Genomic DNA, 26,519 nt, shown 5'->3' with positions numbered 1-26,519 from the left:
TTATAGCATAAAATTCTTTCTTAATACCTCAGAATGTGTAAGGGTAGTAAATCCTCCTTTCAAAGATGAATCCCAATATACATTACCCCTGCCACACAATTCTTTTATTTATTTTTTTTGAGATAGAACCTCAAGCTGTTACCCTGGGTAGAGTGCAGTGGCATTGCAGCTCACAGCAATCTCCCGACTCCTGGGCTTAAGCGATTCTCTTGCCTCAGCCTACCAAGTAGCTGGGACTACAGGCGCCCGCCACAAAGCCCAGCTATTTTTTGGTTGTAGTTGTTGTTTGGCAGGCCCCGACTAGATTCCAACCCGCCAGCTCTCGTGTATGTGGCTGGCGCCTTAGCTGCTTGAGCTTGTGTGGCTCCAAGCCACACAATTCTTTTAATCTTCTTATAGCATTCTATTTGAAATTTGAAAATAATGAGAAAAGATGTTTTGTTTTGTTTTTTGGCAGTTTTTGGCCAGGGCTGGGTTTGAACCCACCACCTCCAGCACATGGGGCCAGTGTCCTACTCCGTTGAGCCACAGGCGCTGCCCTTTTTAAACTTTTAAAGTTTGCATGATGGAAGTGGTGTCTCTTGTAAGTGAGTATTTCAATAACATTTTTGTAACTTTTTAAAGAATTTGCTTTTATAGTTTTAAAATTAGTTCTTTCATTTAGAAGCTAGCTCTTCTCCACTTAAAGGAATCACTTCTTTTTTTTGGCTTTAATTATTCTCCCTCTCTGGCTTCTTCATTCTTCTGTTTCTCCATAAATCCTTTTCTTTGAAAAGCAAAACTGATCAAACTTTCCCTGTTGTTCGAAATAACCTTCTTGCTGATGCAGTAGTGTACAACCATAGGCCAGCTATTCAGGAGGCTGAGGCAGGAGGATCTCTTTTTTTTGTAGAGACAGAGCTTCACTTTATGACCCTCAGTAGAGTACCATGGCATCACATAGCTCACAGCAACCTCCAGCTCCTGGGCTCAGCCTCCCGAATAGCTGGGACTACAGGCGCCCACCACAACACCCAGCTATTTTTTTGTTGTTGCAGTTCGGCCAGGGCCGGGTTTGAACCCGCCACCCTCGGTATATGGGGCTGGTGCCTTACTGACTGAGCCACGGGTGCCGCCTGCAGGAGGATCTCTTGAACTCCAGCATTCAAGACCAGCCTGGGCAACATAGCAAGACCCCTCTCTTAAAAAAAATACAAAATAAAATTTGTTAAATTAAAACACAGTCCTTCATGCTCTCCTTCTTCTCCACCAACAAAAACTTCTCTGCTCTTTTCTTCTGTTGTCTTGCTTGAAGTATAGACAAAATACCTGTAATGATTTGAATCCAGTCTCTCTCACATGTTAACTGTGTGGCCTTGGGGACATTTTTTAACTTCTTTATCTTTCTTACTTTATTTATAAAATAAGAATAGTAACAGTGTCTACCTCACTGACTTTGATATAAGACAAAAACAATAATAACTGACTTACTATATATAAAACTTCTAGTATAGTGCCTGGCACACAAGAATTGTTCAGTAAATTTCAGATTTGTTTTGTATTTTTGAGGCAGTCTCCCTCTGATGCCCAGGCTATAGCGCTGTGGCATTGTCGTGGCTCACAGCAACCTCAAACTCCTGGGTCAAGCAATCCTACTGCCTCAACCTTCCAGGTGCCAGGGACTATAGGCACCCACCACAACAGCCCATCTGATTTTCCTATTTTTAGTAGAGACAGGAGATTTGCTCTTGCTCAGGCTGTTCTTGAACTCCTGAGCTCAGGTGATCCACCGGCCTCAGCCTCCCAGAGTGCTGGGGTTACAGGTGTGAGCCACTGTACCTTGCCTTATTCAGGATTTTTCTGTTCCTATGAGTGGTAGAAACAGATTCAAAATCTCAATCATCTTCTGACTCCTTTCTCCTTTATCACATCTTAAACAGTTGCCAAGTCATGTATGTAGTGGTCCCAGTATTTTTTTTTATACGGCCAAATACAGACTTTGATAAGCTGTTGCTGAATTATTGCTGTCCAGATTAACTTTCCTTTAAATTTTCCTGCAAACTTTTTATTCTTTGCTTTCAATGAAAATTTCATTACCCTTGATCCATTCCCACCACCACCACCCTCTCACATTGCCTATCAAACGGTCTTCACCTCTGAAACCAAGGTCCTTCATGTTCTTAATTTAGCTGGCCTTTCCCTGTTTATCTTCTGCTATTTCCTTTTGTGTATTCCTTTTGTTCCTTGTGTACCATTCAAACTAATTTCCTGTATATGTATACTTTCACCTTGGATTAATGAAACTTTGATTAATATTAAATATGGAGATAAATAGTATTTTAAAACATAGCTTTCCTGATATGAAACATTAATTAAAATATTTTCCTATTGTCTTGCTGAAGTACTTTCTCATTACTTGAAAATTGTAATTTAGAATCTTCCTTAAAATTCAATTTAGGTATTTCTTAAGGTAACAAACTATGATCTTAATAAACAGATTACTTTTAAGTCGTTTATAAGAATCCACACTGTTTATACGCTAGACGAATTTGGTCTGCTTTAATAGTACAGTTTTTCTAATTTAAATGTAATTATTGTCCTGAATGAGACCCTTGGACTATTTTTTCTTTTATAGAGTCTCAGAATTCTTCCAGTATTGAGCATATCAATTTAATATGAAATAAGTCATATTTTATTCTCAGAAGTAATGGTGTGTATCAAGCATGTAGTACTCGTATGTTAAAATTGTCCTAGTCAAATGCTACTATTTTCTATCTTGAATTTTATAATCATCTTTTATATATGCTTTGTACTTTTTATAGGTTTCTTTTATTCTCACTTAAGTGATTCTAGGGATGGCATTTCTAATTTTTCCTTCTTTTTCCTTTATCCAGGGCTTTTTTCTTACAGTTTCTCCAGAGTCAGCTTTAAAAGTGGCTCACCATGCTTCTGAAAACAACAAGATTTTCATTTTGAATCTGTCTGCACCATTTATTAGCCAATTCTACAAGGAACCATTGATGAAAGTTATGCCTTATGTGGACATACTTTTTGGAAACGAGACAGTAAGTACCTTTTTTAAAAAACAGAAAACTTGTTTTTGTTTGTGATCTGTGTATATGTTTAAAAACATGTAAATAAAAGCCAAATTTGGCACTAATATCCTTGAGAATTACGTAACAAAATTGCCTCAGTGTGACTGTTGTAACTCAGCATTTTCAGTATTTCATTCAGTACACAGTAAATTCTTATTTAGTAAAACATTTCTTTATTCACTCACTCATTCATTTATTAAGACATAGAGTTTCACTTTCTTGCCCTGGATAGAGTACCATGATGTCATTGCGCACTTTGTCCTCAAACTCCTGGGTTTGAGCGATTCTCTTGCCTTCCTCCAGAATAGCTAGGACTACAGGCACCCACCACCACCACCCCCAACTAGCTTTTCTATTTTTAGTAGAGATAGGGTCTTGCTCTTGCTCAGGTTGGTCCCGAACTCCTGAGCCTGTTGTTATGACTATAATTAAGATAAAAACCACTTTCATCACTTTTTTTAGTCACTTCAAAGCCGAAGGTTGTTCAAATCTAAGGTTGATAAATTATGAATAAATATCGAAATATGATTTATATTAAATTTCTTTGTTTATCTTTTTTTGCTAATAGTTGTATATTGATGGTAATAAAATGGAATTTCGTTTGAGTAATACAACTTTGTATTTTTTACATAGAATGTATTTTCTTCTCTTCTTAATTATAGAAAAATAACTTTTTTTTGCTTATTTAGTATTTATAGCTTATGTTTAACCTGTAGGCTTTAAAAATTCATGAATTAAAAAAAAATTCTTTAGTGTGTTTTCCTATGACTTGGCCATGTCACTGAACTGTTGTGTACCTTGGGGATCTTATGTCTAAAACGAATGTGTTGTATTAGTCATCTTAGAGGTTCATTCTGATTATAGTTCTAGCATAGTTTGAATTTACTCACCAGTTTTATATCCAAATAAGATAACTGTTCTGTCTGTCTAGAGTAACATAAAAATTAGTTTGCTAATAATTTATGAGATCACCTAGGTGAAGATTAAGGATCTGATTTGGTAGAAGTAATGTCTTGGTGTGACTATCTACAGAGGTGATAACCATTAGAAGGAAATGCTATATTCCTTTTTTGGGGGGAGAGGGAGATGGAGTCTTACTATGTTGCCCTCCGTAGATTTGAAATGCTATGTTCTTGACAATTCACAAACTGACATATTGACCAAAATACTGGGAAGGCCTTTAACAGATAGCTACTCAAATTTTCATTTAACTAAAATCTGCCTTTTAGATTTTCCTTATTGACAGTTTTATTTTCTGAAGAGTAAAGTATGGGCAGTGCATGTGGCCCAGTGGGTAAGGTGCCGGCCCCATATACCATGGATGGCGGGTTTGAACCTGGCCCCAAATAGTTAAAACTGCAGTGACAGTTCCAACAAAAATAGCCAGGCACTGTGGTGGGTGCCTATAGTCCCAGCTACTCCAGAGGCTGAGGCAAGACAATCACTGAAGCCCAAGAATTGGAGGTTGCTGTGAGCTGTGATATCAGCACACTCTACTGAGGGCAAAAAGTGAGACTGTCTCAAATAAATAAATAAATAAATAAATAAAGAGTAAAGTAAATAATTGTGAAAAGCGCTATGAAAACCCTTTGAATAACATGAAAGAACTGGTCATCAGTATAGCTGAAAATTATTCTCAGAAGTCTGAGAATCATGGGAGAAATTAACACTTGATCTGAGTTCTATATAGTCAAGAAAGATCAGACTGGCAGCACTTAAACATGTGCACTAGACCTTCAGAAAACAAATTTTAGAACTTTCCAAAAAGATAAGTATGAGTCCAAAGAATGAGATTTTGGAAATAAAGACAGCTTGAGAGGATTAGTCACAAATGACTTTAGGAAGATAATAGTGAAGGTCCTTAAAAAATTCCAGAGCAAGGCTGGGCATGGTTGCTCTTCCCAGTAATTTCAGCACTTGGGAGGCTAAGGCAGGTGGATTGCCTGAGCTCACAAGTTCAAGACTAGGCAGAGCTAGAGTGAGACCCCCGTCTCTAAAAATAGCCTGGCATTGTGACAGACGCCTATAATCCCAGCTACTTGGGAGACTGAGGCAAGAGAATCGCTTGAGCCCAAGAGTTTGTGGTTATTGTGAGGCCACAGCACTCTACCGAGTGAGGCTCTATCTCAAAAAATAAAATAAAATAAATTCCAGAGCAATGGTTTTGGAAATAGGAGATCTGAGCTGTCTTAGAGAGGCTACTCTCATTGTTCTCCAGAACTGCTGGCCTTCAGACACAGTGGGGTGGACCTAAAAAAAAAAAAAAGAAAAATTCCAGAGCACACAGAAAACTGTTTAATAAGAGTTCATGTTTGTAAAAGACATGTTAAAAAAAAAAAGATAGCATATTTAGAACCAGAGACTGATATTAAAACTTTGGCAGAGACTTAGAACATAAAAGAATATGTTAGAATGATTGAAGTTTGCAGAAGATATTGATGACATCAAAGTGGACTCTACTTAACAACAACAAAAAGACTCCAAGGTGTAAGGAGCAAATTAAAAAATAGATAAATTGGACATCATGAAAATTAAAAACTTTCATGCATCAGGAGGCACCCGTAGCTCAGCGGGTAGGGCGCTGGCCACATATACCAAGGCTGGCGGTTTTGAGCCTGGCCCAGGCCAGCTAAACAACAGTGACAACCATAACAAAAAAAAATAGCCAGGTGTTATAGCGGGCGCCTGTAGTCCCAGCTACTTGGGAGGCTGAGGCAAGAGAATCGCTTAAGCCCAAGAGTTGGAGGTTTCTGTGAGCTGTGACACTACAGCACTCTACTGAGGACAACACAGTAAGACTCTGTCTCAAAAAAAAAAAATATGCAATGGAATGTTATTCAGCCTTAAATAAATGAAATTTTGATACATGCTGTAGCATAAATGGATCTTGAAAACATTATGTTAAATACAATAAGCCAGATATAACAGACAACTACTTGGTTTTTTTGTAAGAACTCAGTTGTGCGGGGTACCTAGAATAGGCAAATTTATAGAATCGACAGTAGAATAATGGTTACCAGAGGGTGGGAGTGAAAGGAATGAGGCACTTATTATTTAATAGGTACAGAGCTTCTGTTTAGGATGTTACAAAAGTTCTGGAATTTGAAAGTGGTTATAGTTGCACTATTTTTTGATGTACTTAGTGACATTGAATACTTAAAATAGTTGATATGGTAAATTTTATCTTATGTGGTGTACCACAGTTTTTAAAATGATTAATTCTACAAAAACAAACTAAAGTTTGATTAGAACTTTATTGTATAGATTACTAAAGGAATTATTTTTCTCCACCTAGAAGAGGTAGTGATAACTATAAGCTACTAGATGTCTGTAAGTCTTATCAGGAAATCTTTTTTTTCTTTTGTTGTAATTATTGTTTGCATTCATTTTAATAAATACTTTTGTAGTACCTATTGTGGCAGACCAATAAACAGTGGATGCACAGTATATTTAAAAAGACCTGTCACAATATGGATTATACTATGTGACCCTAAAGTTGCCATACATAAAGAAACTGTGACTAAATATACCTTTGTTTACATAATATCCTCTACAAAATTTCACAAAATATTTACAGTATGTTTCTATGTGTTGGCTACCTCATTGTAGCTGCAATTCCCCATTTTCCCTATATATGGCAACTTTAGGGATGACCATTGGAACACCCCATAGAATAATAAAGATTGGCTATGGGGTGAATAGATTGGGTGGTATTTTATTAAACCAGTCTCAAAAGATCTAACAAATAAATGGATTTCTAATGGTATGCTTCATTGTTTATTCTGAGCTTGGATGAAGTAAACTACCACTGATTCAGATAAAATTATATCTGTATATAATACAAATGCAAATAATGCAATACCTTAATAAATATCAAGTAAGTTGAATGTCAAAATTGGATTTTTTAATGATAATAGACTGCAAATATCAGTTGACTAATAAAATTTAGTAGGGATAATAAAAAGGATACCATATTTGATCATAAAAAGCAAGGAGAGTAATGTGTTTTATCACTTTAGTCACACTGTCCATTGTTCTTCTTGAATACTATAGTAATAATATTATCTTCACTTCTGGAAAAAAAGGGGACATTTCATTTTTAAAATGTGATGGTAAAATACATTTCTCAGGGAATAGATATACGATTGTTTTGTCTTTCTCTCTTCCTACCAAGAAAATGTACTTAGTTTAGTATAAATTTTTAAAATGTCAACACTTATCTAAAACCAGACACACTTGGCCATAATTTTCTACCTGATGTCACCTTCCCTTTCTCAAAGGATTGTATACTAGTACTGATGATTTAAAACTTTTCTGGTCACCTCAGTATTTTACAAAACACCCTATCCGTCAAGAGTATTTCTTCACAGGCAGTGATCAGTGATCCCTATGAGACAAGAAATAAATGAGATAAATCTAATGATTGCTCCAGCTAACTACTTGGAGAGAGTTTCCAGGACACAGCACAGAAAGGTAACCTAAATAGAGGCTGGCAGAGAAGATAGAGCTGGGAGTTAAGAAGTCCAGGACAGCTAGTGTTTGCAAGTTGAAAGTATCAGAGAAGAGGCCAGGCGAGATGGCTCACACCTGTAATCCTAGCACTCTAAAAGTCAGGATTGCTTGAGTTCAGGAGTTGGAGATCAGTATAAGCAAGAATGAGGCCTGTCTATACTAAAAATAGAAATACCAACCAGTCATTGTGATGGGTGTCTGTTGTCCCAGCTACTCGTGGGGCTGAGGCAAAAGGATCACTTAAGTCCAAGAATTTGAGGTGGCTGTGAGCTATGACACCACAGCACTTACCCAGGGTGACAGGGTGAGACTCTGTCTCAAATAAATATGTGTTTTTAAAAATAAAAATACCAGAGAAGAGAAAGCAGCTTACAGGATTTTTCCAGAGTCCTACCCAAGTGTTCGGCTTAATACAGATCAGCGCCTATTTACAAGGAGACTTATAATAAAGACTGGTAGAAGAGCCCCCTGAAAACACTAGGGAGAAAAATCTTCAGAGTGCGCATGGGGACCTTACAGGTCTTACTCTACTAGCCAGAGTGGATAACCTAATACTTCATGGGGTTTCAAATAGCATATTCAGAATGATTTCGCCCCATCAGCTCTAAACTAGAAGCTGTTCTGGCCCTTCCTGTCAGTGTTATTCCATGAGAAACATGAAGTACTAAAGCATACCAAAGAAGAAATAGAAAAAGACTATTTAGGTTATGTATTAAAGAAATTGAGTTTGTAGTTAAAACCTTTGCTGCAAAGAAAACTCAAGGTCCAGATTGCTTCAATGTTGAATTCTACCACACATTTAAGAAAAATAAAACACAAGCTTTCTCAGAACGTTAGAGAGAACACTACCCAACTTATTCCATGAGGAACAAGCATTACCTTGATACCCAAACCCAACAGTATTACAGGAAAAGAAAACTACAAACCAGTATCCCTTATGAACATAGATGCCAAAATTCTTAAAATAATTTTAACAAATCAAACCCAGCATAAATAAAATGGATAATTCATCATGACCAGTAGCACAGAATTGGTTTAACATTTAAAAATCCATCAATATAATTCATCATACTAAAATGGAAAAAAAAAAGATTATCTTTTTTGATACAGAAAAACACTTGAAAATCCAACACCCATTGCTGATAAAAGCCCTCAGAATACTAAGAGTAGAAGGGAACAACTTCATGGCAATGAAGAACATCCACGAAAAATGTACAGCTAGGATCATACTTAATGTTGAGAGGTTGAATTTTCCCTAAGATGGGAAACAACAAATCAAGGATATTCACTCTTTTGTTCAACATTGTACTAGGTTCTAACCAGTTCTAATAAGGCATTAAAACATTCAGATTAGATGGCGGTGCCTGTGGCTCAAGGACTAGGTGGGTGGTGGGTTCAAACCCAGCCCCGGCCAAAAAAAAAAAAAAAAAAAAAATTCAGATTAGGAAGGAAGAGGTACAACTGTCTCTGTTATCAAACACCATGATCATCCTTGCAGAAAAGCCAGTGTTATCTTGAAAAACACTATTAGAACCAACAGTGAGTTTAGCAAGATTACAAAATATAGAATAAAAGCAAAAACCCAGGCCAGGCATGGAGGCTTACACCTGTAATTCCAGCAGTGAATTTTAATTCCAGCAATGAAGCTGAAGTGGGAGGGTCACTTGAGGCCAAGAGTTCAAGATCAGCCTGGGCAACATAGTGAGATTCCATCTCTATGAAAAGTTTTTTTTAAAAATTAGCTAGATGTGGTGACACACGCTTATGGGCCCAACTACTTTGGAGACAGAGATAGCAGGATCACTTGAGCCCCAGGAGTTTGAGATTGCCACTGCACTCCAATCGTAAGACCTTGTCTCGAAAAAGAAAATCAATGAGAAATAAAAAGGCAAACTTCAATCGATATAACATATAACTGTGCAGCTATTAGAATGTCTAAAATTAATATTGTGACCATACCAAATATTGGCAAGCATATGGAGCTGCTAGAATGTAAAATGGTGTAATTACTTTGGAAAATGGTTTTCCTGTTTCTCACAAAGTTAGATATAAACATATCATATGACTTATCTATCCCACTCCTAGGTCTTAACCCAGGAGAAATGAAAGCATGTGTCCATATAAAGACATGCTCAAATATTCATAGCAATTTCATTTCTTTCTTTTTTTTTTCCTTTTTGAAGACAGAGTGTCACTTTGTCACCCTCCATAGAGTGCTGTGGTGTCGTAGCTCACAGCAACCTCAAACTCTTGGGCTCAAGTGATTCTCTTGCCTCAGCCTCCCAGGTAGCTGGGAAGACAGGTACCCACCACAATGCCTGGCTATTTTTAGAGACGGGGTCTCACTCTTACTCAGGCTGGTTTCGAACTTGTGAGCTCAGGGCAATCCACCCACCTCAGCCTCCAGAGTTCTAAGATTACAGGCATGAGCCATGATGTTCACCCTGCAATTTCATTTCTACTAGCCAAGGTCTGAAAAAAATACAAAATGTCCACAAACTGGTGGTTGAATAAACAAAATGTGATACATCCACGGAGTAGAATGCTACTCAACTATAAATAATATAAACTACGCATATCCCCAAGAAATGAACAAACATCATGGATGAATTTCAAAATATTTATGGTAAGTGAAAGATACTGGACAAAAGTGCATTCTATATGATTTCATTTTATTCAATTTTAGAAAATACAGACTAATTTATAGTGACAGAAAGTGAATCCATTATTGCCTGGGGATAGGGATGTGCTTTGGGGCACACCAATCACAGATAGGCATGAGGAAACTTAGGAGTGTGTTCTGATTGTGGTTGTGGTTGTATGACTTTATATATGTAAAACTTTATCTAATTAAACACTTACAATTTGTGTACACTGTCGTATGTCATTTATACTTTAATAAAGCTGTTTAACAGACTACATACTTTGTGATTCCACTTATCTGTTTGTAAATGGGAAAAAATAATTTAGAACCACTCAAGTTCCAAAAAATTGTTAAAATATAGAAGTACCAATTTATTTTTTTAATCACCATTTATGACATTTCTGTCATTTACATGAAATATTCCCTATATTTAAATAGCAATATAAGCCAGTTGAGGAATGCTTTGGTAGTTCTGAGTTCTTATCTTGACAAAAAAGTAAAAATTATCATATCCTACCTTTGAATAATTTTTTGAAGTTACAAAGGCTATTCACAAAACCATTTAATCTATACAGTAATTTTATGGGTATTTTTTTTTTTTTTTAGATAGTATTGGTAGTATTGTTAAGAGTGTTGGGCTTGTTCCTCTGTTAATTTTCACTTAACTTGCTTGGATAACCTATGCTCTGTAGTCCCTTGTCCACACATAAGTTTTGCCAAGTGAATGAGGGTAAACTCATGGCTACTGTGCTACTCTATAGTATCCCACGTTACGTTTATTCCCACAAAGGTATTTGTTTCTAAACTTTTAAATAAAATTTATATTCATTACATAATCATTAAAATAAATATCATATATTCTGAAGAAATATTGGTGCAAGTAGAATGATAATTTAATTAACAAAGTTTGGGTGCAAAACTAAATAAAGACAAATTGTCTCTAAAAGTTTGCAATTGGCATGGTAATTCACACCTATAATCCTAGCACTTTAGGATCACTTGAGGCCAGGAGTTTGAGCAACAGAGCAAAACCCCATCTCTGTAGAAACTGAAAAAAATAGAGAAGCATGGTGGCACGTGATTTTCAGGAGAGGATCACTTGAGCCCTTGAGTTTGAGGTTACAGTCAGCTATTATTACACCACTGCACTCTAGCCTAGGCAACAAAGTGAGACCCTGTCTCAAAAAAAAAAAAGTTCTAAAACTAGTGTTTCATTTTTCCCACATTCTACTTTTCAATAATACTGATACATTTTATTATAAATAAAGTCCTTTTCTGAAATTTCAAATAATATAATAGCTGATGCATTAAGTTTAGATAGTTATTTTCCCATTATAACTATAGGCTCAACTTTAGTGCCTTTTTGAATTGGATTTTTCCCATTTCTTACCCAGGTCTTATCCATAGCTCTTCTTCATTTAATTAGCCCATGGAAAAGACACTCTTCTCCAAGGGACATCTGAAAATATTTGATTGGGCACATCCTAAGACAAAATACAAGTATCCACATTGCTGTATTTTTATAATACAAAGTATAACTACTAAATTACTGAATGAATATGATTTGCTTTATTTTCTTTCTCTTTTATTGTGATAAAAAATATGTAATATAAAACTTATTATTTCAACCTCCCTATTTATTAACAGAGGATCTCACTCTGTTGCCAGGACCAGGGTGCAGTGGCATCATAATAGCTTATTGCGACCTCACACTCCTCAACTCAAGAAACCCTCCTGCCTTAGCCTCCTGAGTAGCTGTGACTGTAGGCACATACCACCACATTCAGCTCATTTTTTATTTTAATTTTTTATTTTTATAGCAACTGCCTATCACTATGTTACTAAGACTCGTCTCAAACTCCTGGCTACAAGAGATCCTCCTGCCTTGGCCTCCCAAAGTGCTGGGATTAGAGGCATGAGTCACTGTGCCATTTTTAATCATACAATTCAGTAGCTTTAAGTACACTTGCAGTGTTATACAGGCATCACCACTACCCATTTCTACAGTTAAATATTCCCAAGCTGAAACTTTGTACCCATCAAATAATAACCTCCCGTTCTCCCTTTTCCCTCTACCCCTGTCCCTAGTAACCACAGCTTTACTGTCTGTCTCTATGAATTTGACTATTTTAGTTACTTCATACAAGTAGCATCACATAATAGTAGTTTGATGTGTCGGGCTTATTTCACTTAGCATATGTTTTCAAGCTTCATGTTATAGCCTAAATCAGAATGTCATCCTTTTTTAGGCCTGAATAGTATTTCATTGCATGTATATATGAAATTTTGTTTTATCCTGCATCTGTTGATGTGTATTTAATTTGTTGCCACCTTTGATTGTTGTGAATAATGTTGCTATGAATGTTAGTGTACAAGTATGTGTTTGAGTCACTGTATTCAGTACTTTTAGACAGAGTCTCACTTTGTCACCCTTGATAGAGTGCCGTAGCATCATTGTAGCTCACAGCAACCTCAAACTCCTGGGCACAAGCGATCTTTTCTCAGCCTCTCAAGTAGTTGGGACTATGGCGTCCGCCACAACACCCAGCTAATTTTTAGACATGTGGTTCTCGCTCTTGCTCAGGCTGGTCTCAAACTCCTGACCTCCAGCAATCCACCCATCTTGGCCTCCCAGAGTGCTAGGATTACAGGCATGAGCCACCATGCCCAGCCTTTGCAAGGTTTACTTTTAACTGAGATTGAGAATTGCACAGACGCATTGGCTCATGCCTGTAATCCTGGGAGATTACATGCTGGGAGTTTAGCAGTCTGGGAGGCTAAGGTGGGTGGATCACTTAAGACTAGCCTGAGCAAGAGCAAGACCCTGTCTCTAATAAAAATAGAAAAACTATCCAGGCGTCATGATGGATGCCTGTAGTTCCAGGTATTTGGGAGGCTAAGGCAAGAGGATCGCTTGAGCACAAGAGTTGGAGGTTGTTGTGAGCCATGATGACCCAGCACTCTACCCAAAGCGACAAAGTGAGATTCTGTCTCCAAAAAAAAAAACCCTCTGGTAATTTGTTACATTGTATTTTGTACTTTTAAATTATACAATCTGGGCTCTGTGCCAGTAGCACAGTGGTTATGGCACCAGCCACATGCACTGAGGCTGGCGGGTTCGAACCTGGCCCAGGCCAGCTAAACAACAATGACAACTGCAACAACAACAATAACAAAAAACAGCTGGGCGGGCACCTGAGACCCAGCTACTTGGGAGACTGAGGCAAGAGAATTGCTTAAGCCCAAGAATTTGAGGTTGCTGTGAGCTGTGATGGCACGACATTCTACCAAGGGTGACAAAGTGAGACTCTGTCTCAAAAAAGCAAAAAAATATATATACAATCTGAGACTGGATGCAGTGGCTCACACCTATAATCCTAGCACTCTGTGGGGCTGAGGCTGGTAGATTGCCTGAGCTGACAGGTTCCAGACCAGCCAGAGCCAGAGGGAGACCCCCACCTCTAAAAACAGGCAGGCATTGTGGCGGCGCCTGTAGTCCCAGGTACTTAGGAGGCTGAGGCAAGAGAATCCCTTGAGCCCAAGAGTTTGAGTTTGCTGTGAGGTATGACTCTACCAAGAATGACAAAGTGAGACACTCTCCAAAAAAAAAAAAAAGAAAGAAAAGTATGCAATCTGAATTGACTGATTATCCTTGTTAGGATATAAACTCTTTAAATCTGACATTGTATTTTTTTTTTTTAGCCTTAGAAAAATTCATTTTATTTTTTTATTTTATTTTTTTTATTAAATCATGACTGTATACAATGATATGATTATGGAGCATCATACACTCACTTCATAAACCATTTGACACATTTTTATCACAGTGGTTAACATAGCCTTTCTGGCGTTATCTCAGTTACTGTGCCAAAACATTTACATTCTACATTTACCAAGTTTCGCAAATACCCCTGTGTGACATTGTATTTTTAATTTGTTTCTGATATCTTCAAAGTTTGAAACATTTCCCTTTAGCAACAACCATTTGTTAGCATGAAATCAACTTAATAAAGGACATTCTACATGCAGGTAATTACATCCATCGATGTTTGCTAATGCAAGCTGCTTTATAGTCATTATCTAGCAACACATGACTAAAGACTTGATTATTCTTCTTGTTTTTCATTTTTATTAAATTAAGAAGTTTTTTTTGAATAGTGTCATTTTGCAAATGGTTCTTGAGAGTAATACCTTTCCAGGCTCCATAATCACTAGATAATTAACCTGCCAGGATTAAGTATACTCAACTTTGCCTCAGGATGCTTAACTCTCAAATAGGGTCAATTATCGCATGATAATAACTGCTTTGTCAAGAGTTACCACTTAATTCTACAGTGAAAAGTCACATCATCTGTCCATGTACTTTAAGATAGTTTAAATAATAAAATACAGTTTGAAATTGGACAGAAGAATTCGGTTGAATATTTTCTTATGGGTAAGAATGATATGTTTTTACGGGCGGTGCCTGTAGCTCAAGGAGTAGGGCGCCGGTCCCATATGCCAGAGGTGGCGGGTTCAAACCCAGCCTTGGCCAAAAACCACAAAAAAAAAAAAAAAAAAAAAAAGAATGATAATGTTTTTAGATAAAGCTTCCCCTTATATATCTAGTATTTTGAGTCTCACAGATAATTTGAACTTATAAAGATAATATATTGCTGGGCTTCCTCAGTCCTTTTCTTGGCAATATTTCCACACTGCAGATTTCCTTATAGGGAAAGCCACTTTACCTATTGACCTCACAGCGGATTCAGTATATTAAAATTCTCTAATAGAAACCAAGAAAATTGAAATTACTCTTTCTTTGAGTGGTGATTGAACTTTAAAAAATACATATCTAGTTTATCAATGCATGAATTAGAAAACATTAAACAAAATTCTGCAGTTTGTTGTGGTGGTGTAGCTTCAGTCATGTTTGGACAGTGATGTGCTTGGTACAGCCAGAACCAGAAATGCTATGAGATGGATCAGGATATTTTGAAAGAAAACGTAAAATTGCCTTTAGGTGATTGAATCCATCCATGTCTTTTAATCCTGAGCAATGGCTGTATCTCTTAATAAGTAAACTCTAAATCATCTTTTGACCAAACATTGGCTTTTTCTTTCACGTATTTTGCTGCTATGGGTGTGAGAGGAAACTTTATTGGTAGTCTTTGTTTACACGGTTAAAACCATTTTAATATTTCTATTGGCATGTTAACAATTTGAAAATAGCAGTCCTTCTTTAAATTGAAAATACCTTTCATGTAGATATCTTATCTGAATTTTTCAGTTTCTATACATCTGTAAAATAGATGTCATTTACTATTTCAATATGAAAATCTGTATAAATCTATAAATTATGTAATTATGTGTGCCATATAAGGTAAATGCTATACAGGCATAAATCTTTATTCAGATATTCTCTCTTTGGTTAGGAAACTTTCTATTTTAACCAAAATAATTAAAAATTATTTTTTAATTTTAGAAACTCCTCCTCTTTCAAGTCTATATACTTTTATTCTCAGAGAATTCCTTTTTGAATTTTACATCTTTTTTTCAAGTCTAATTTTATTTTTATTTTTATTTTTATCTTTTTGCAGTTTTTGGCCGGGGCTGGGTTTGAACCCACCACCTCCAGTATATGGGGCCCGCACCCTACTCCTTTGAGCCACAGGCACCGCCCAAGTCTAATTTTTTTAAAGAATGTGATTCCAAGCATTTCCAGAGCTGTAAAAAACTATTTACATAGATCCATATTTTGACAGTGTAAGAGATGATTTTTCCTTTTCTCATAAAAGGGTATTTGCACCATCAGTGTAAGGGAATGGTGCTGTATCTAAAATGGTAATTCCACCCTTTAAAGTATAACAAAGGTGCCTTGTTTCTTCTTAGGAGACATGGAAGTCACCTTTCTGAGACTGTTCATAGGCATCTCTCCATTCCCCCTTTTCTGCTATAAGCCATGAGGGAAGCCTATAGACAAAACCGAAGATTGTTTTTTGTTTTTTTTTTGTAGAGACAGAGTCTCCTCACTGTACCGCCCTCGGGTAGAGTGCCGTAGCGTCACACGGCTCACAGCAACCTCTAACTCTTGGGCTTACGCGATTCTCTTGCCTCAGACTCCCGAGCAGCTGGGACTACAGGTGCCCGCCACAACGCCCGGCTATTTTTTTGTTGCAGTTTGGCCGGGGCTGGGTTTGAACCCGCCACCCTCGGCATATGGGGCCGGCGCCCTACTCACTGAGCCACAGGCGCCACCCCCGAAGATTGTTTTAAGATCAATGAAGGAAAGTGGGAAGAAATTTTTTTTCAGAGAATATACATAACCTCTTTTTATTTTATTTATTTATTTTGAGACAGAGTCTTACTCTGTCACTCTCGGTAGAGTGCTGTGCCGTCACAGCTCACAGCAGCCTCCAACTGTTGGGTTCAAGCAAGTCTCTTGCCTCAGCCTCCCGAGTAGCTGGGACTACAAGCACCTGCCACAACGCCCGGCTACCCCACAATGCCCAGCTATTTTTTATTGCAGTCGCCACTGCTGTTTTAGCTGGCCAGGGCTGGGTTTGAACCCACCACCCTCGGTATATGGGGCCAGCACCCTACCCACTGAGCCATAGGTGCTGCCCCATAACCCCTTTGTACAAGAAATAAAAAACTTACAATGCTTTTATAAAATTCTGACAGGTTTGTATTTTCTGTGAAGATAACGAAATTTCAATTAACACAGAGCTATAGCCTGGTAAGATTGGTGCTTAGCTTCTGGATTCAACTTTCTCCTTAGGGTCTTTACGATACATTTACTTTTCTGAAAACAAATAAGATTCACTGTAGCACAAGGGGGGCTTCTAATGTCAGTGGCATGTTGTAAAAATGTGCTGTGGGACACACTCAGACAGGGCCAAAGGCTATTTTACTACATAGTTTGCATCTCCCTTTCTCCTGTTCTCTCTCCTTTCTCCTTTCTTCCACTCTCACCACATAGCCTTCTGTTCTTACTCCTTTTCACCGGCTACATTTCCTCTCTGATGATAAAGTGCTTTAAAGTCATTCCCAACTCACCATCCATCATTGGTTTAAAAAAAAAAAAAGCCATAATTAGGCACGTCAATCCAAAAAATTAATGTCAAAAGGAGATTTTAAATATCAAGAGGAGAATTTAGATGTTTTTAATTATAAGGGGAAAATAAATATACTCAAGGAAAAAAACAACCTGTAATTTGAAATGGTTTGAATTACTATGGAGATAATTGTATTTTACAGAGTAATACCTTTCTGTTATTCAGGATTTCAATTAATCTTTTCATTTATTTGATTGTTTCAGTTACTGTACTATAGATTTATAAGTGATTATATTGGTAGTATTTGTACAATATGCCATGATACCAAAATGAATTAGTTTTTAATATTCTTATTAATGCCTTTTTTTTTTTTTTTGAGGCAGAGTCTCACTATGTCACCCTCAGTAGAGTACTGCAGCATCATAGCTCACAGCAACCTCAAACTCTTGGGATTAAGCGATTGTCTTGCCTCAGCCTCCCAAGTAGCTAGGACTACAGGCGCCTGCTACAGTGCCTGGCTATTTTTTTGTTGTTGTTATTATAGTTGTCATTATTGTTTGGCAAGCCTGGGCCAGGTTCAAACCCAACAGCCCCAGTGTATATGGCTGGTGCCCTAGCAGCTGAGCTACAGGTGCCGAGCATTTGTTTGTTTGTTTGTGACAGAGTTACACTTTGTCACCCTCGGTAGAGTGCTATGGCATCATAGCTCACAGCAACCTCAAACTCTTGGGCTTAAGAGATCCTTTGGCATCAGCCTCGCAAGTAGCTGGGACTATAGGCACCTGCCACAGAACCCAGCTATTTTTTTAGAGACCGGGGTGGGTGAGGGAGGTCTCACTCATGCTCAGGCTGGTCTTGAACTCCTGAACTCAAGCAATCCATCCACCTCAGCCTTACAGAGTTCGGGGATTATAGGCTGAGCCACTGCGCCTGGCCCTTATTAATGCCTTTTTAAAAATTACTTATATCACAGTAGAAGGGGCATTAGACCTAAATTTTTAAAACCTGGTTTATATTTCAGGTCTTGAGTTATTCTCTGCCTTTCAAGGCACAGTAAATGTGAGCCGAAAAGGCTAAATTCTTTAACATTAGGGAGGTAATTGGCAACGTTTTAAATAGGCTGTATAGATTAGTTATAATAGTATTTTATCAACATTAATTTTTTACTTTTGATAATTTTACTATGGTTATTTAGAATGTTAACATTTGGGAAAATGCTTATGTCCTTTTTCTGATCCAGTTCTAATCCAGAATCTCACATTACATTTAGTTACCATGTTTCCTAAATCTCTTTAGTCTAGAGCAGTTTCTCAGTCTTTTCTTTTATGACCATGACAATTTTGAAGAGTATTGGCCAATTATTTGTAGAATGTCTTTCAATGTAGGGTTTCCTCATGATTAATGCGTTTTTGATAAGAATATCACAGAAATGCTGTTTTATCTTTTTTCATGCATTATTTAAGATTTTGAAGTTCCATTACTGATAATATTAAGTTTGGCAACTTGGTAAAGTAGATGTTGGTCCAGTTGATCCATTTTAAAATTACTATTTCTGGGGCGGCGCCGGCCCCATATACCCAGGGTGGTGGGTTCAAAAACCCGGCCCCGGCCAAACTGCAACCAAAAACACTGGCGGGTGTTGTGGCGGGCGGGTGTTGTGGTGGGCGCCTGTAGTCCCAGCTACTCTGGAGGCTGAGGCAAAAAGAATCGTTTAAACCCAGGAGTTGGAGGTTGCTGTGAGCTGTGTGAGGCCATGGCACTCTACTGAGGGCGATAGAGTGAGACTCTGTCTCTACAAAAAAAAAAAAAAAAAATTACTATTTCTGTTTAAAATTTAATAAGTAAAGCTTTTAATTCTAGCACTCTGGGAGATGAAGGCTGGTAGATAGCTTGAGCTCACAAGTTCTAGAACAGCCTGAGCAATAGCAAGACCCTGTCTCTACTAAAATGGAAAAACACCCCAAGAGTTGGAGGTTGCTATGAGCTGTGATGCCACGACACTCTATCCAGGGCAACAGCTTGAGACACTGTCTCAAGAAAAAAAAAAAAAAGAAAAGAAAAGAAAATTAATAAGTAAATCTTTGAAACTATGTAAACATCTTTCTCTTTCATTATATATTTACCGTTCCTTTTAGAATTTATTAATGATTCTTGCATCCAACAACTATACTGTGGTATTTGCCACATAGGGATTTGTCTATTTCTTTCATTTCCTCTACATTTATTAACGGGAATTCTATATAAGCAAAAGCTGTCCCTTCTCCCTCACTTATTTTTTTTATTTACAAGTGGTGGATATTTATTATTCTATAAGTTATAATCCATTATAATCATTGTTTTCTTGCTCACATTGGCCATTGCGTTCTTTTCTTGTGCTCTAATCATTTTTTGAGCACTTCTGTACATTTTGGTGCAAGTTGTTCCAGGTTCATCTTGTATTTTTTCTGCTTTAGCTGTGGAATCATCCATTTTTTTTATAGAGTCTTAGTTCTTTGAGAACTGGAACTAAGAAATTGATTTTTAGAAACCAAGAGCTAAGCACTATATGTGCTCTATCCTACTGGGAATCTTTACAACTGTGCCCTTTAAACAAATCTAAGAAATACATGTATATATACATATACACATCATTTTACCATTTATCTATGTATCTATATTTATAACAAAAACCATGATACCTAGTGAGGCTTTGTGGCAGGTGCCTGTAGTCCCAGCTACTCAGGAAGCGGAGCCCAAGAGACTGAGGTTGCTTTGAGCTACAGTGACACCACAGCACTCTACCCAGGATGATAGATTGAGACTCTGCCTCAAAAAAATAAATAAATATAAACAAAAACCATGATATGATAATGTTGCCATAAGGCCATAATGATATCTCAGATTGTAATCTAACCTCACTGAGTTAACACTAACCTTCCTTCTTATTCCTTATTTCTTTGGCACCAAGAAATCTGACTTTCATTATCCATAATTTAATTGCTTATTTGCTTCAACCTAAAATACACATAGTTTCAGAATTGCAAAGCTACCCTTGGGAAAGAGTTTGTGTATTTTACACATGAGAAGGGCACGTGCATCATTGGGAGCCGGAGATTGATCTTTGGTTGGCAGCTTCTAAAATGTCCCCAGTGATCACTGCTGCCTGGTAGTCACACTGAAGTGTAGTCCCCTCTCTTTGAGAGGGGGGCTCGTTCTTTAAACTTGCTTGTAGCAAAAAGATTATGACAAAAGTGATGATATGTCATTTCTAAGGTTAGATTACAAAAATATTGTTACTTCTATCTCATTTTCCTCTCATTTTCTCTCTCTTTGAGCCTCTGCTTTGGGGGAAGCAAGCTGCCATGTTTTAAGTAGACTCTTGGAGAGACCCACGTGACAAGGAACTGATGTTCCCGTCAACAGCCTAAGGGCTTTCAACAGTGATGCCCCCACAGTCAAACATGAGATGACTGCAGCCCTGACCTACACCTTGACTGCAGCCTTCTGAGAGACCTTGAGTCAGAGGCACCCAACCAAGCCAAGTCTGGATTCCCTATCCTCAGAAACTTAAAGTTAATAGGCGTTTGTTGTTGTTTGCGAGATAACAGTCTCAAGCTGTCGTTCTGGGTAGAGTGCTATGGCTGTCACAGCTCACAGCAACCTCAAACTCCTGGACTTAAGCAATTCTCTTGCTTCCGCCTCCCAAGTAGCTGGGACTATAGGCGCCCGCCACAATGCCCAGCCATTTTTTGGTTGTAGTTGTCATCGTTGTTTGGCAGGCCTGGGCTGGATTTGAACCCGCCAGCTCCGGTGTACATGGCTGGCGCCCTAGCTGCTTGAGCTACAGGTGCTGAGCTGCGTTTGTTGTTTTAAATCATTGCATTTTGGAATAATATGTCATGCAATAACAAAGTACTAATACACACTGGGAAAAACAAATTTACTAAGTAGAGGTCTTTTTGTCTTTAGCTTTGGAGTTTATTGTCAAAATACTGTTTTTTAGTTACTTACGTTAGTTCACACACATACCCATTACTTTAGTGGGTTTATTAAAGCACGTAAGACTGTTACATGGCTGTAAATGTCAGAACTGCATGAAAAGGTTTACTCAGAATTGTCCTTCCCCTTATCCCTCCTCTATCTCTTCCCCAATTCTCTCAGCCTTCCTACCTTCTTCTTTTCACCTACCCTGTTAGTGTCTGACTCACATGCCAATATTTCTTTTTTTTTTTTTTTTATTGTTGGGGGATTCATTGAGGGTACAATAAGCCAGGTTACACTGATTGCAATTGTTAGGTAAAGTCCCTCTTGCAATCATGTCTTGCCCCCATAAAGTGTGACACACACCAAGGCCCCACCCACCTCCCTCCTTCCCTCTTTCTGTTTCCCCCCCATAACCATAATTGTCATTAATTGTCCTCATATCAAAATTGAGTACATAGGATTCATGCAACAACAACAAAAAAATTGAGTACATAGGATTCATGCAACAACAACAAAAATAAACAAAATGGGACTTCATTAAACTGAAAAGCTTCTGTACAGCTCAGGAGACAATAACCAAAGCAAAGAGACAACCTACACAATGGGCCAATATTTCTTTTAACACAAATTAGTAGCTAAATGTATATTTACTTGTTATGTGGAAGATGGTGTAACAGAGGAAATGACCTGAAGAAGAGGTAAAAATGGTTTTTGCCTCTTCAAAACATCCTGACCCTTTTTGAGAACGAAAATCTACATCCCTCCCTCAGGCCAGTGGTCAGGAAAGACGGGAGTGCCCTGCGTTCCTTGTGCCACAGGAGATGGGATGAATTCAGGCAAAGGTCGCTAGGCGAGGGTGGAATTAATCAGAACCAGTCCCTTTAAAAGCGTTGTACTTCAACTCAGAAGCAAGACCCTGGTGCTCTTAGATGGGAGTCTGCCAGCCTCGTCATTTGCAAGCAAATTAATAAACTTCTCTTTCCTTCTCCTTGTCCTTGTTCTTCTGATGTAGCTCTGGGAACAAGTGCTGAAGTTTTGGTAGCAGTAGCACGCTATAAGTCCTCTCTGCACTTTTTTTCCATTTAAGTCTATCTTGGAATTCATTCCATCAAAGCTTATAGTGGTCTCCTCATTTTTTATGGTTGTATTGTTCTCCATTTGTGACTGTACCATAGTTTATTCAGTCTCTCTCTTATAGGTATGTATGTATGCACGGATATTAAAGCTGTCTCCAGAGTTTTGCAGTTTAAAACAATCTTTTAATGAATAAACTTATTTATACTTATTTTTGTATCGTTAGAGGCATTTCTTCAGAGTGAACTCCTAGAAATGTGATTGTTGGATCAAAGGATAAGTGCACAGTTTTGTTAGATATTACTAAATTATTCTACAATCTCTGATGGATGTTGGTACATGTCTATTTCTAATGGAGTCAGTTTAATGTTTGACTATCAATTGTTAATAAAGTATTACCATCAAATAGTATTCATTAGAAGGGTAAAATACTAGCTTTATTTCAAACACCTAGTTGATGCAAGAATTAAACTGAATCAGTGCCTCTTCCTTTCCACTACATCAGCATTCATGTTTTCCAGAACGCATCATGTTCATTTTTGTCTTCATGTCTTTTCATAAGCCAATCTCTCTGTTTCTGTCCTCACCTCTTTTCAGTTTTGTCTGGCACAGTTTCTATATATCATTGACTGATTTCAGATATTCCATACCTCACACTTTCTCTCCTCTTTTCCCTGGCTGCCCTACTCCCATTCAGTTGATCATTTTAAAAATGTGGTTCTGTAATCTTTTGTAGTTATAATAGATTGTTTTGCAATTACTTGTGAATGTGTTTTCTCTTAGACTGGAATGTATTCCTTCATATCAGTGACTTTCATTCTTCACTATATTACTAATGCCTGGAAAATAATATGTATTTATTAAACATGTAATAAATGAATGAATATTTTCCTTGTTGGAAGATTTTCAATCTTTGAAAATTTTAGAGAATAATTATCTTTACAAATATGATTTTCTCAATTTAATCACCGCCTTTAACCCCCGAACCCTGCCCTATCAGTCTTCCCCACCACCACCACCCTAGTCATTGGAATTTCAGGCATGAGTCACTGTGCCCACTTCTACCATTAATCTTAGAAATACTTAAGATCTTAAGGTTGGTTTGTAGCCTGAATCTATCAAACTAAACTTTTATAATGACTTTAGATTATAATTGACAAATTTTAAAGTTTTTTTGGTGTTTTTTTTTTTTTTTTTTTCTTGGAGACAGAGTCTTATTTTGTTACCCTGGGTAGAGTGCCCGTGTCATACCTCACGGCAACCTCAAACACTTGAGCTTAAGGGATTCTCTTGCCTCAACCTCCCAGGTAGCTAGGGCTACAGGCACCTGCCACAATGCCTGCCTATTTTTAGAGGCGGGTCTCGCTCTTGCTCTGGCTGGTCTCAAACCTGTCAGCTCATGCCTCAGCCTGCCAGAATGCTAAGATTACAGGCATGAACCACTGCACCCAGCCCTAAATTTACAAGATTTTTAGACAATAAAATACTGATCCTAATTTTGATAATTTTACATATTCTATGTAATATAATGCAAAATTAAATTTAACTGGTAGATAATACATTTTGGATATTTTCACTGCTGACTCATACCTTCCTTTTTCCTTATAATACAGAATTGTACATTAGATGTACTCTTGGATTGGTTCTTGAATTTGAATGTCAAACACAAAATTTATGACTTTTGGAATAGTATGAAGACGTTTTCTTTAAGTGTGGAGCAAGACTGAAAAATACTCATCCCTGTCATTTCTTTTTGTTTGTTTTTTTTTTTTTTTTTGTAGAGACAGAGTCTCACTTTATGGCCCTCGGTAGAGTGCTGTGGCCTCACACAGCTCACAGCAACCTCCAACTCCTGGGCTTAAGCGATTCTCTTGCCTCAGCCTCCCGAGTAGCTGGGACTACAGGCGCCCGCCACAATGCCTGGCTATTTTTCGTTGCAGTTTGACGGGGGCCGGGTTTGAACCCGCCACCCTCGGTATATGGGGCTGGCACCTTACTGACTGAGCCATAGGCACCGCCCATCCCTGTCATTTCTATAGTTTAAATAATGCACAGAATGCTTTCCTATCCTTCAGGCTCAATCATTAGGTGACAGCAAGGTTTGCATCCTTTGCTTTTTCTCGATCATTAGTTCTTTCCTTAATTGTATTTCTACTCCAGCTTGAGTAGATTACAAGTCAATTCTAAAAATAACTACCTACAGGTTAAAGCTCAGTCTATTTCAGACTCCAGCCAACTTTGGGTACCCCAAGGCCACCCACTCTTCTTACTAACTTAGCTATCAATACACGGGTTCCCAAAGTCCTTTCACTTTCAATAATTTGCTAAAATGATGAACAGAACTCCAGAAAGCACCATATTTATGATTACATTTTTATTATAAAAGATCCAACTTAGGAACAGCCACATGAAGAGATAAACAGAACAAGGTCTAGGAGGGACCTGGTGGTACAGTTTCTATGTTCTTTCCCAGCAGAATCAGGGTGCATGAACCTCCCAGCGAATCAGCCTGTTACCCAACCAAGGAAGCTGTACCACACCTCAATGAACAGAGTTTTTATTGGGATTTCATTACATAAGCATGATTAATTAAATCATTGGCCCTGTGATTGGACTCAAGCTCTGGACTCCTTCCTCCTTCCTTTTGGTCAGCTGACCCAAAGTTCTGGCTACTTCTTTCTATTTTTAGTTAATACAGGGTCTTACTCTTGTTCTAGGTGGTCTCGAACTCCTGAGCTCAAGCAATCCGCCCACCTTGGCCCCCCAGAGTGCTAGGATTACAGGCATGAGGCACTGCTCTTGACCTAGATTTACTCTTTATTTTACCACATGAAAGGCATAATACTACCATATAACAATTTTCTTAATAGATTATTGTTTACAGAGGTTTTATAATTATGATCCATGGTGCAAAATCATGTAATACAATCTTAAAATGAGAAAAAGAACAAATATATAACATTTGAAATGACTAGGGAGAAACAGGTATGAAAACTGAGGAAACTTTTGTTGTTGTTGTTCGGGATACATTGAAGGTACAAAGAATTAGGTTACACTGATTGCATTTGTTAGGTAAAGTCCCTCTTATAATTGTGTCCCTCCCCCAAGAGGTGTGCCATACACCATTACCCCCATCTTCCTCCGTCCGCCCTCCTCCCACTTTGTATTTACTGCCTTCATATTAGAATTGAGTACATTGGATTCGTGTTTCTCCATTCTTGTGGTAGGAGGAATATGTTCCAGCTAAATCCCGGTTAATACAAAAAGATGTAAAGTCTCCATCTCTTTTAATGGCTGAGTAGTATTCCGTGGTATACATATACCACAGCTTCTTAACCCATGCCTGGGTTGGTGGGCATTTAGGTTGTTTGCACATTTTGGCAATTGTAAATTGAGCTGTGATAAACAGCCTAGTGGAAATGTCCTTAGGATAAAATGATTTTTTTTTCTTCTGGGTAGATGCCTAGTAATAGACTTGCAGGCTCAAATGGGAAGTCCAATTTGAATTCTTTGAGGATTCTCCATACTTCCTTCCAAAAATGTTGTATTAGTTTGCAGTCCCACCAGCAGTGTGAAAGTGTTCCCTCCTGTCCATATCCACACCAGCATCTGTGGCTTTGAGACTTTATGATGTCTCATAAGGGGGTTAGGTGATACTGCAAGGTGATTTTGATTTGCATTTTTCTGATGATTAGGGATGATGAGCATTTTTTCATATATTTGTTAGCCATTTGTCTTCCTTAGAGAACGTTCTGTTCATATCTCTTGCCCAGTGAAATATGGCATTGTTGGCTCTTTTTTGGGTGATTAATTTGAGTTCTCTGTAGATCCTAGTTATCAAGCCTTTGTCTGATTCATGATACACAAATGTCTTTTCCCATTCTGAAAGTTGTCTTTTTGCTTAGGTTGTTGTCTCCTTATCTGTTACAGTTGCCATAGAAGTCTTCTTCATAAAGTCTTTCCCCAAGCCCATATCTTCAAGTGTTTTCCCCACACTTTCTTAAAGGATTTTTGTTGTTTCATCAATCTTTTGTACATCTTGAATCAGTTTTTGTAAGTGGTAAAAGATGCGGATCTAGTTTCAGTCTTTTACTTGTAGTTATCCAGTTCTCCTGGCACCATTTATTGAATAGGGATTTTTTTCCCTCAGTGTCTATTCTTGTTTGGTTTATCAAAGATCAGGTGGCTATGAGATGTTAGTTTCATCTCATGGTT

The 26,519-nt window shown here is 37.8% G+C and overlaps 1 protein-coding gene across 2 annotated transcripts in view; it reads left to right on the top strand.

The window, feature by feature from the left end:
• Positions 1–26,519, top strand: part of ADK (adenosine kinase) — a 599,854-nt gene that overhangs the window by 371,780 nt on the left and 201,555 nt on the right. For both annotated transcript variants that reach the window (XM_053586052.1, XM_053586053.1), the window contains exon 7: positions 2,874–3,044. In XM_053586052.1, the coding sequence (XP_053442027.1) occupies positions 2,874–3,044 (171 nt within the window). The remainder of the gene's footprint in view (positions 1–2,873; positions 3,045–26,519) is intronic.

The sequence above is a fragment of the Nycticebus coucang genome, chromosome 3 (assembly GCF_027406575.1).
Source record: "Nycticebus coucang isolate mNycCou1 chromosome 3, mNycCou1.pri, whole genome shotgun sequence".
Classification (NCBI taxonomy): Eukaryota; Metazoa; Chordata; class Mammalia; order Primates; family Lorisidae; genus Nycticebus; species Nycticebus coucang.
The sequence above is the reverse complement of the archived record's forward strand: the minus strand, read 5'-3'. Positions and strand labels throughout refer to the sequence as shown.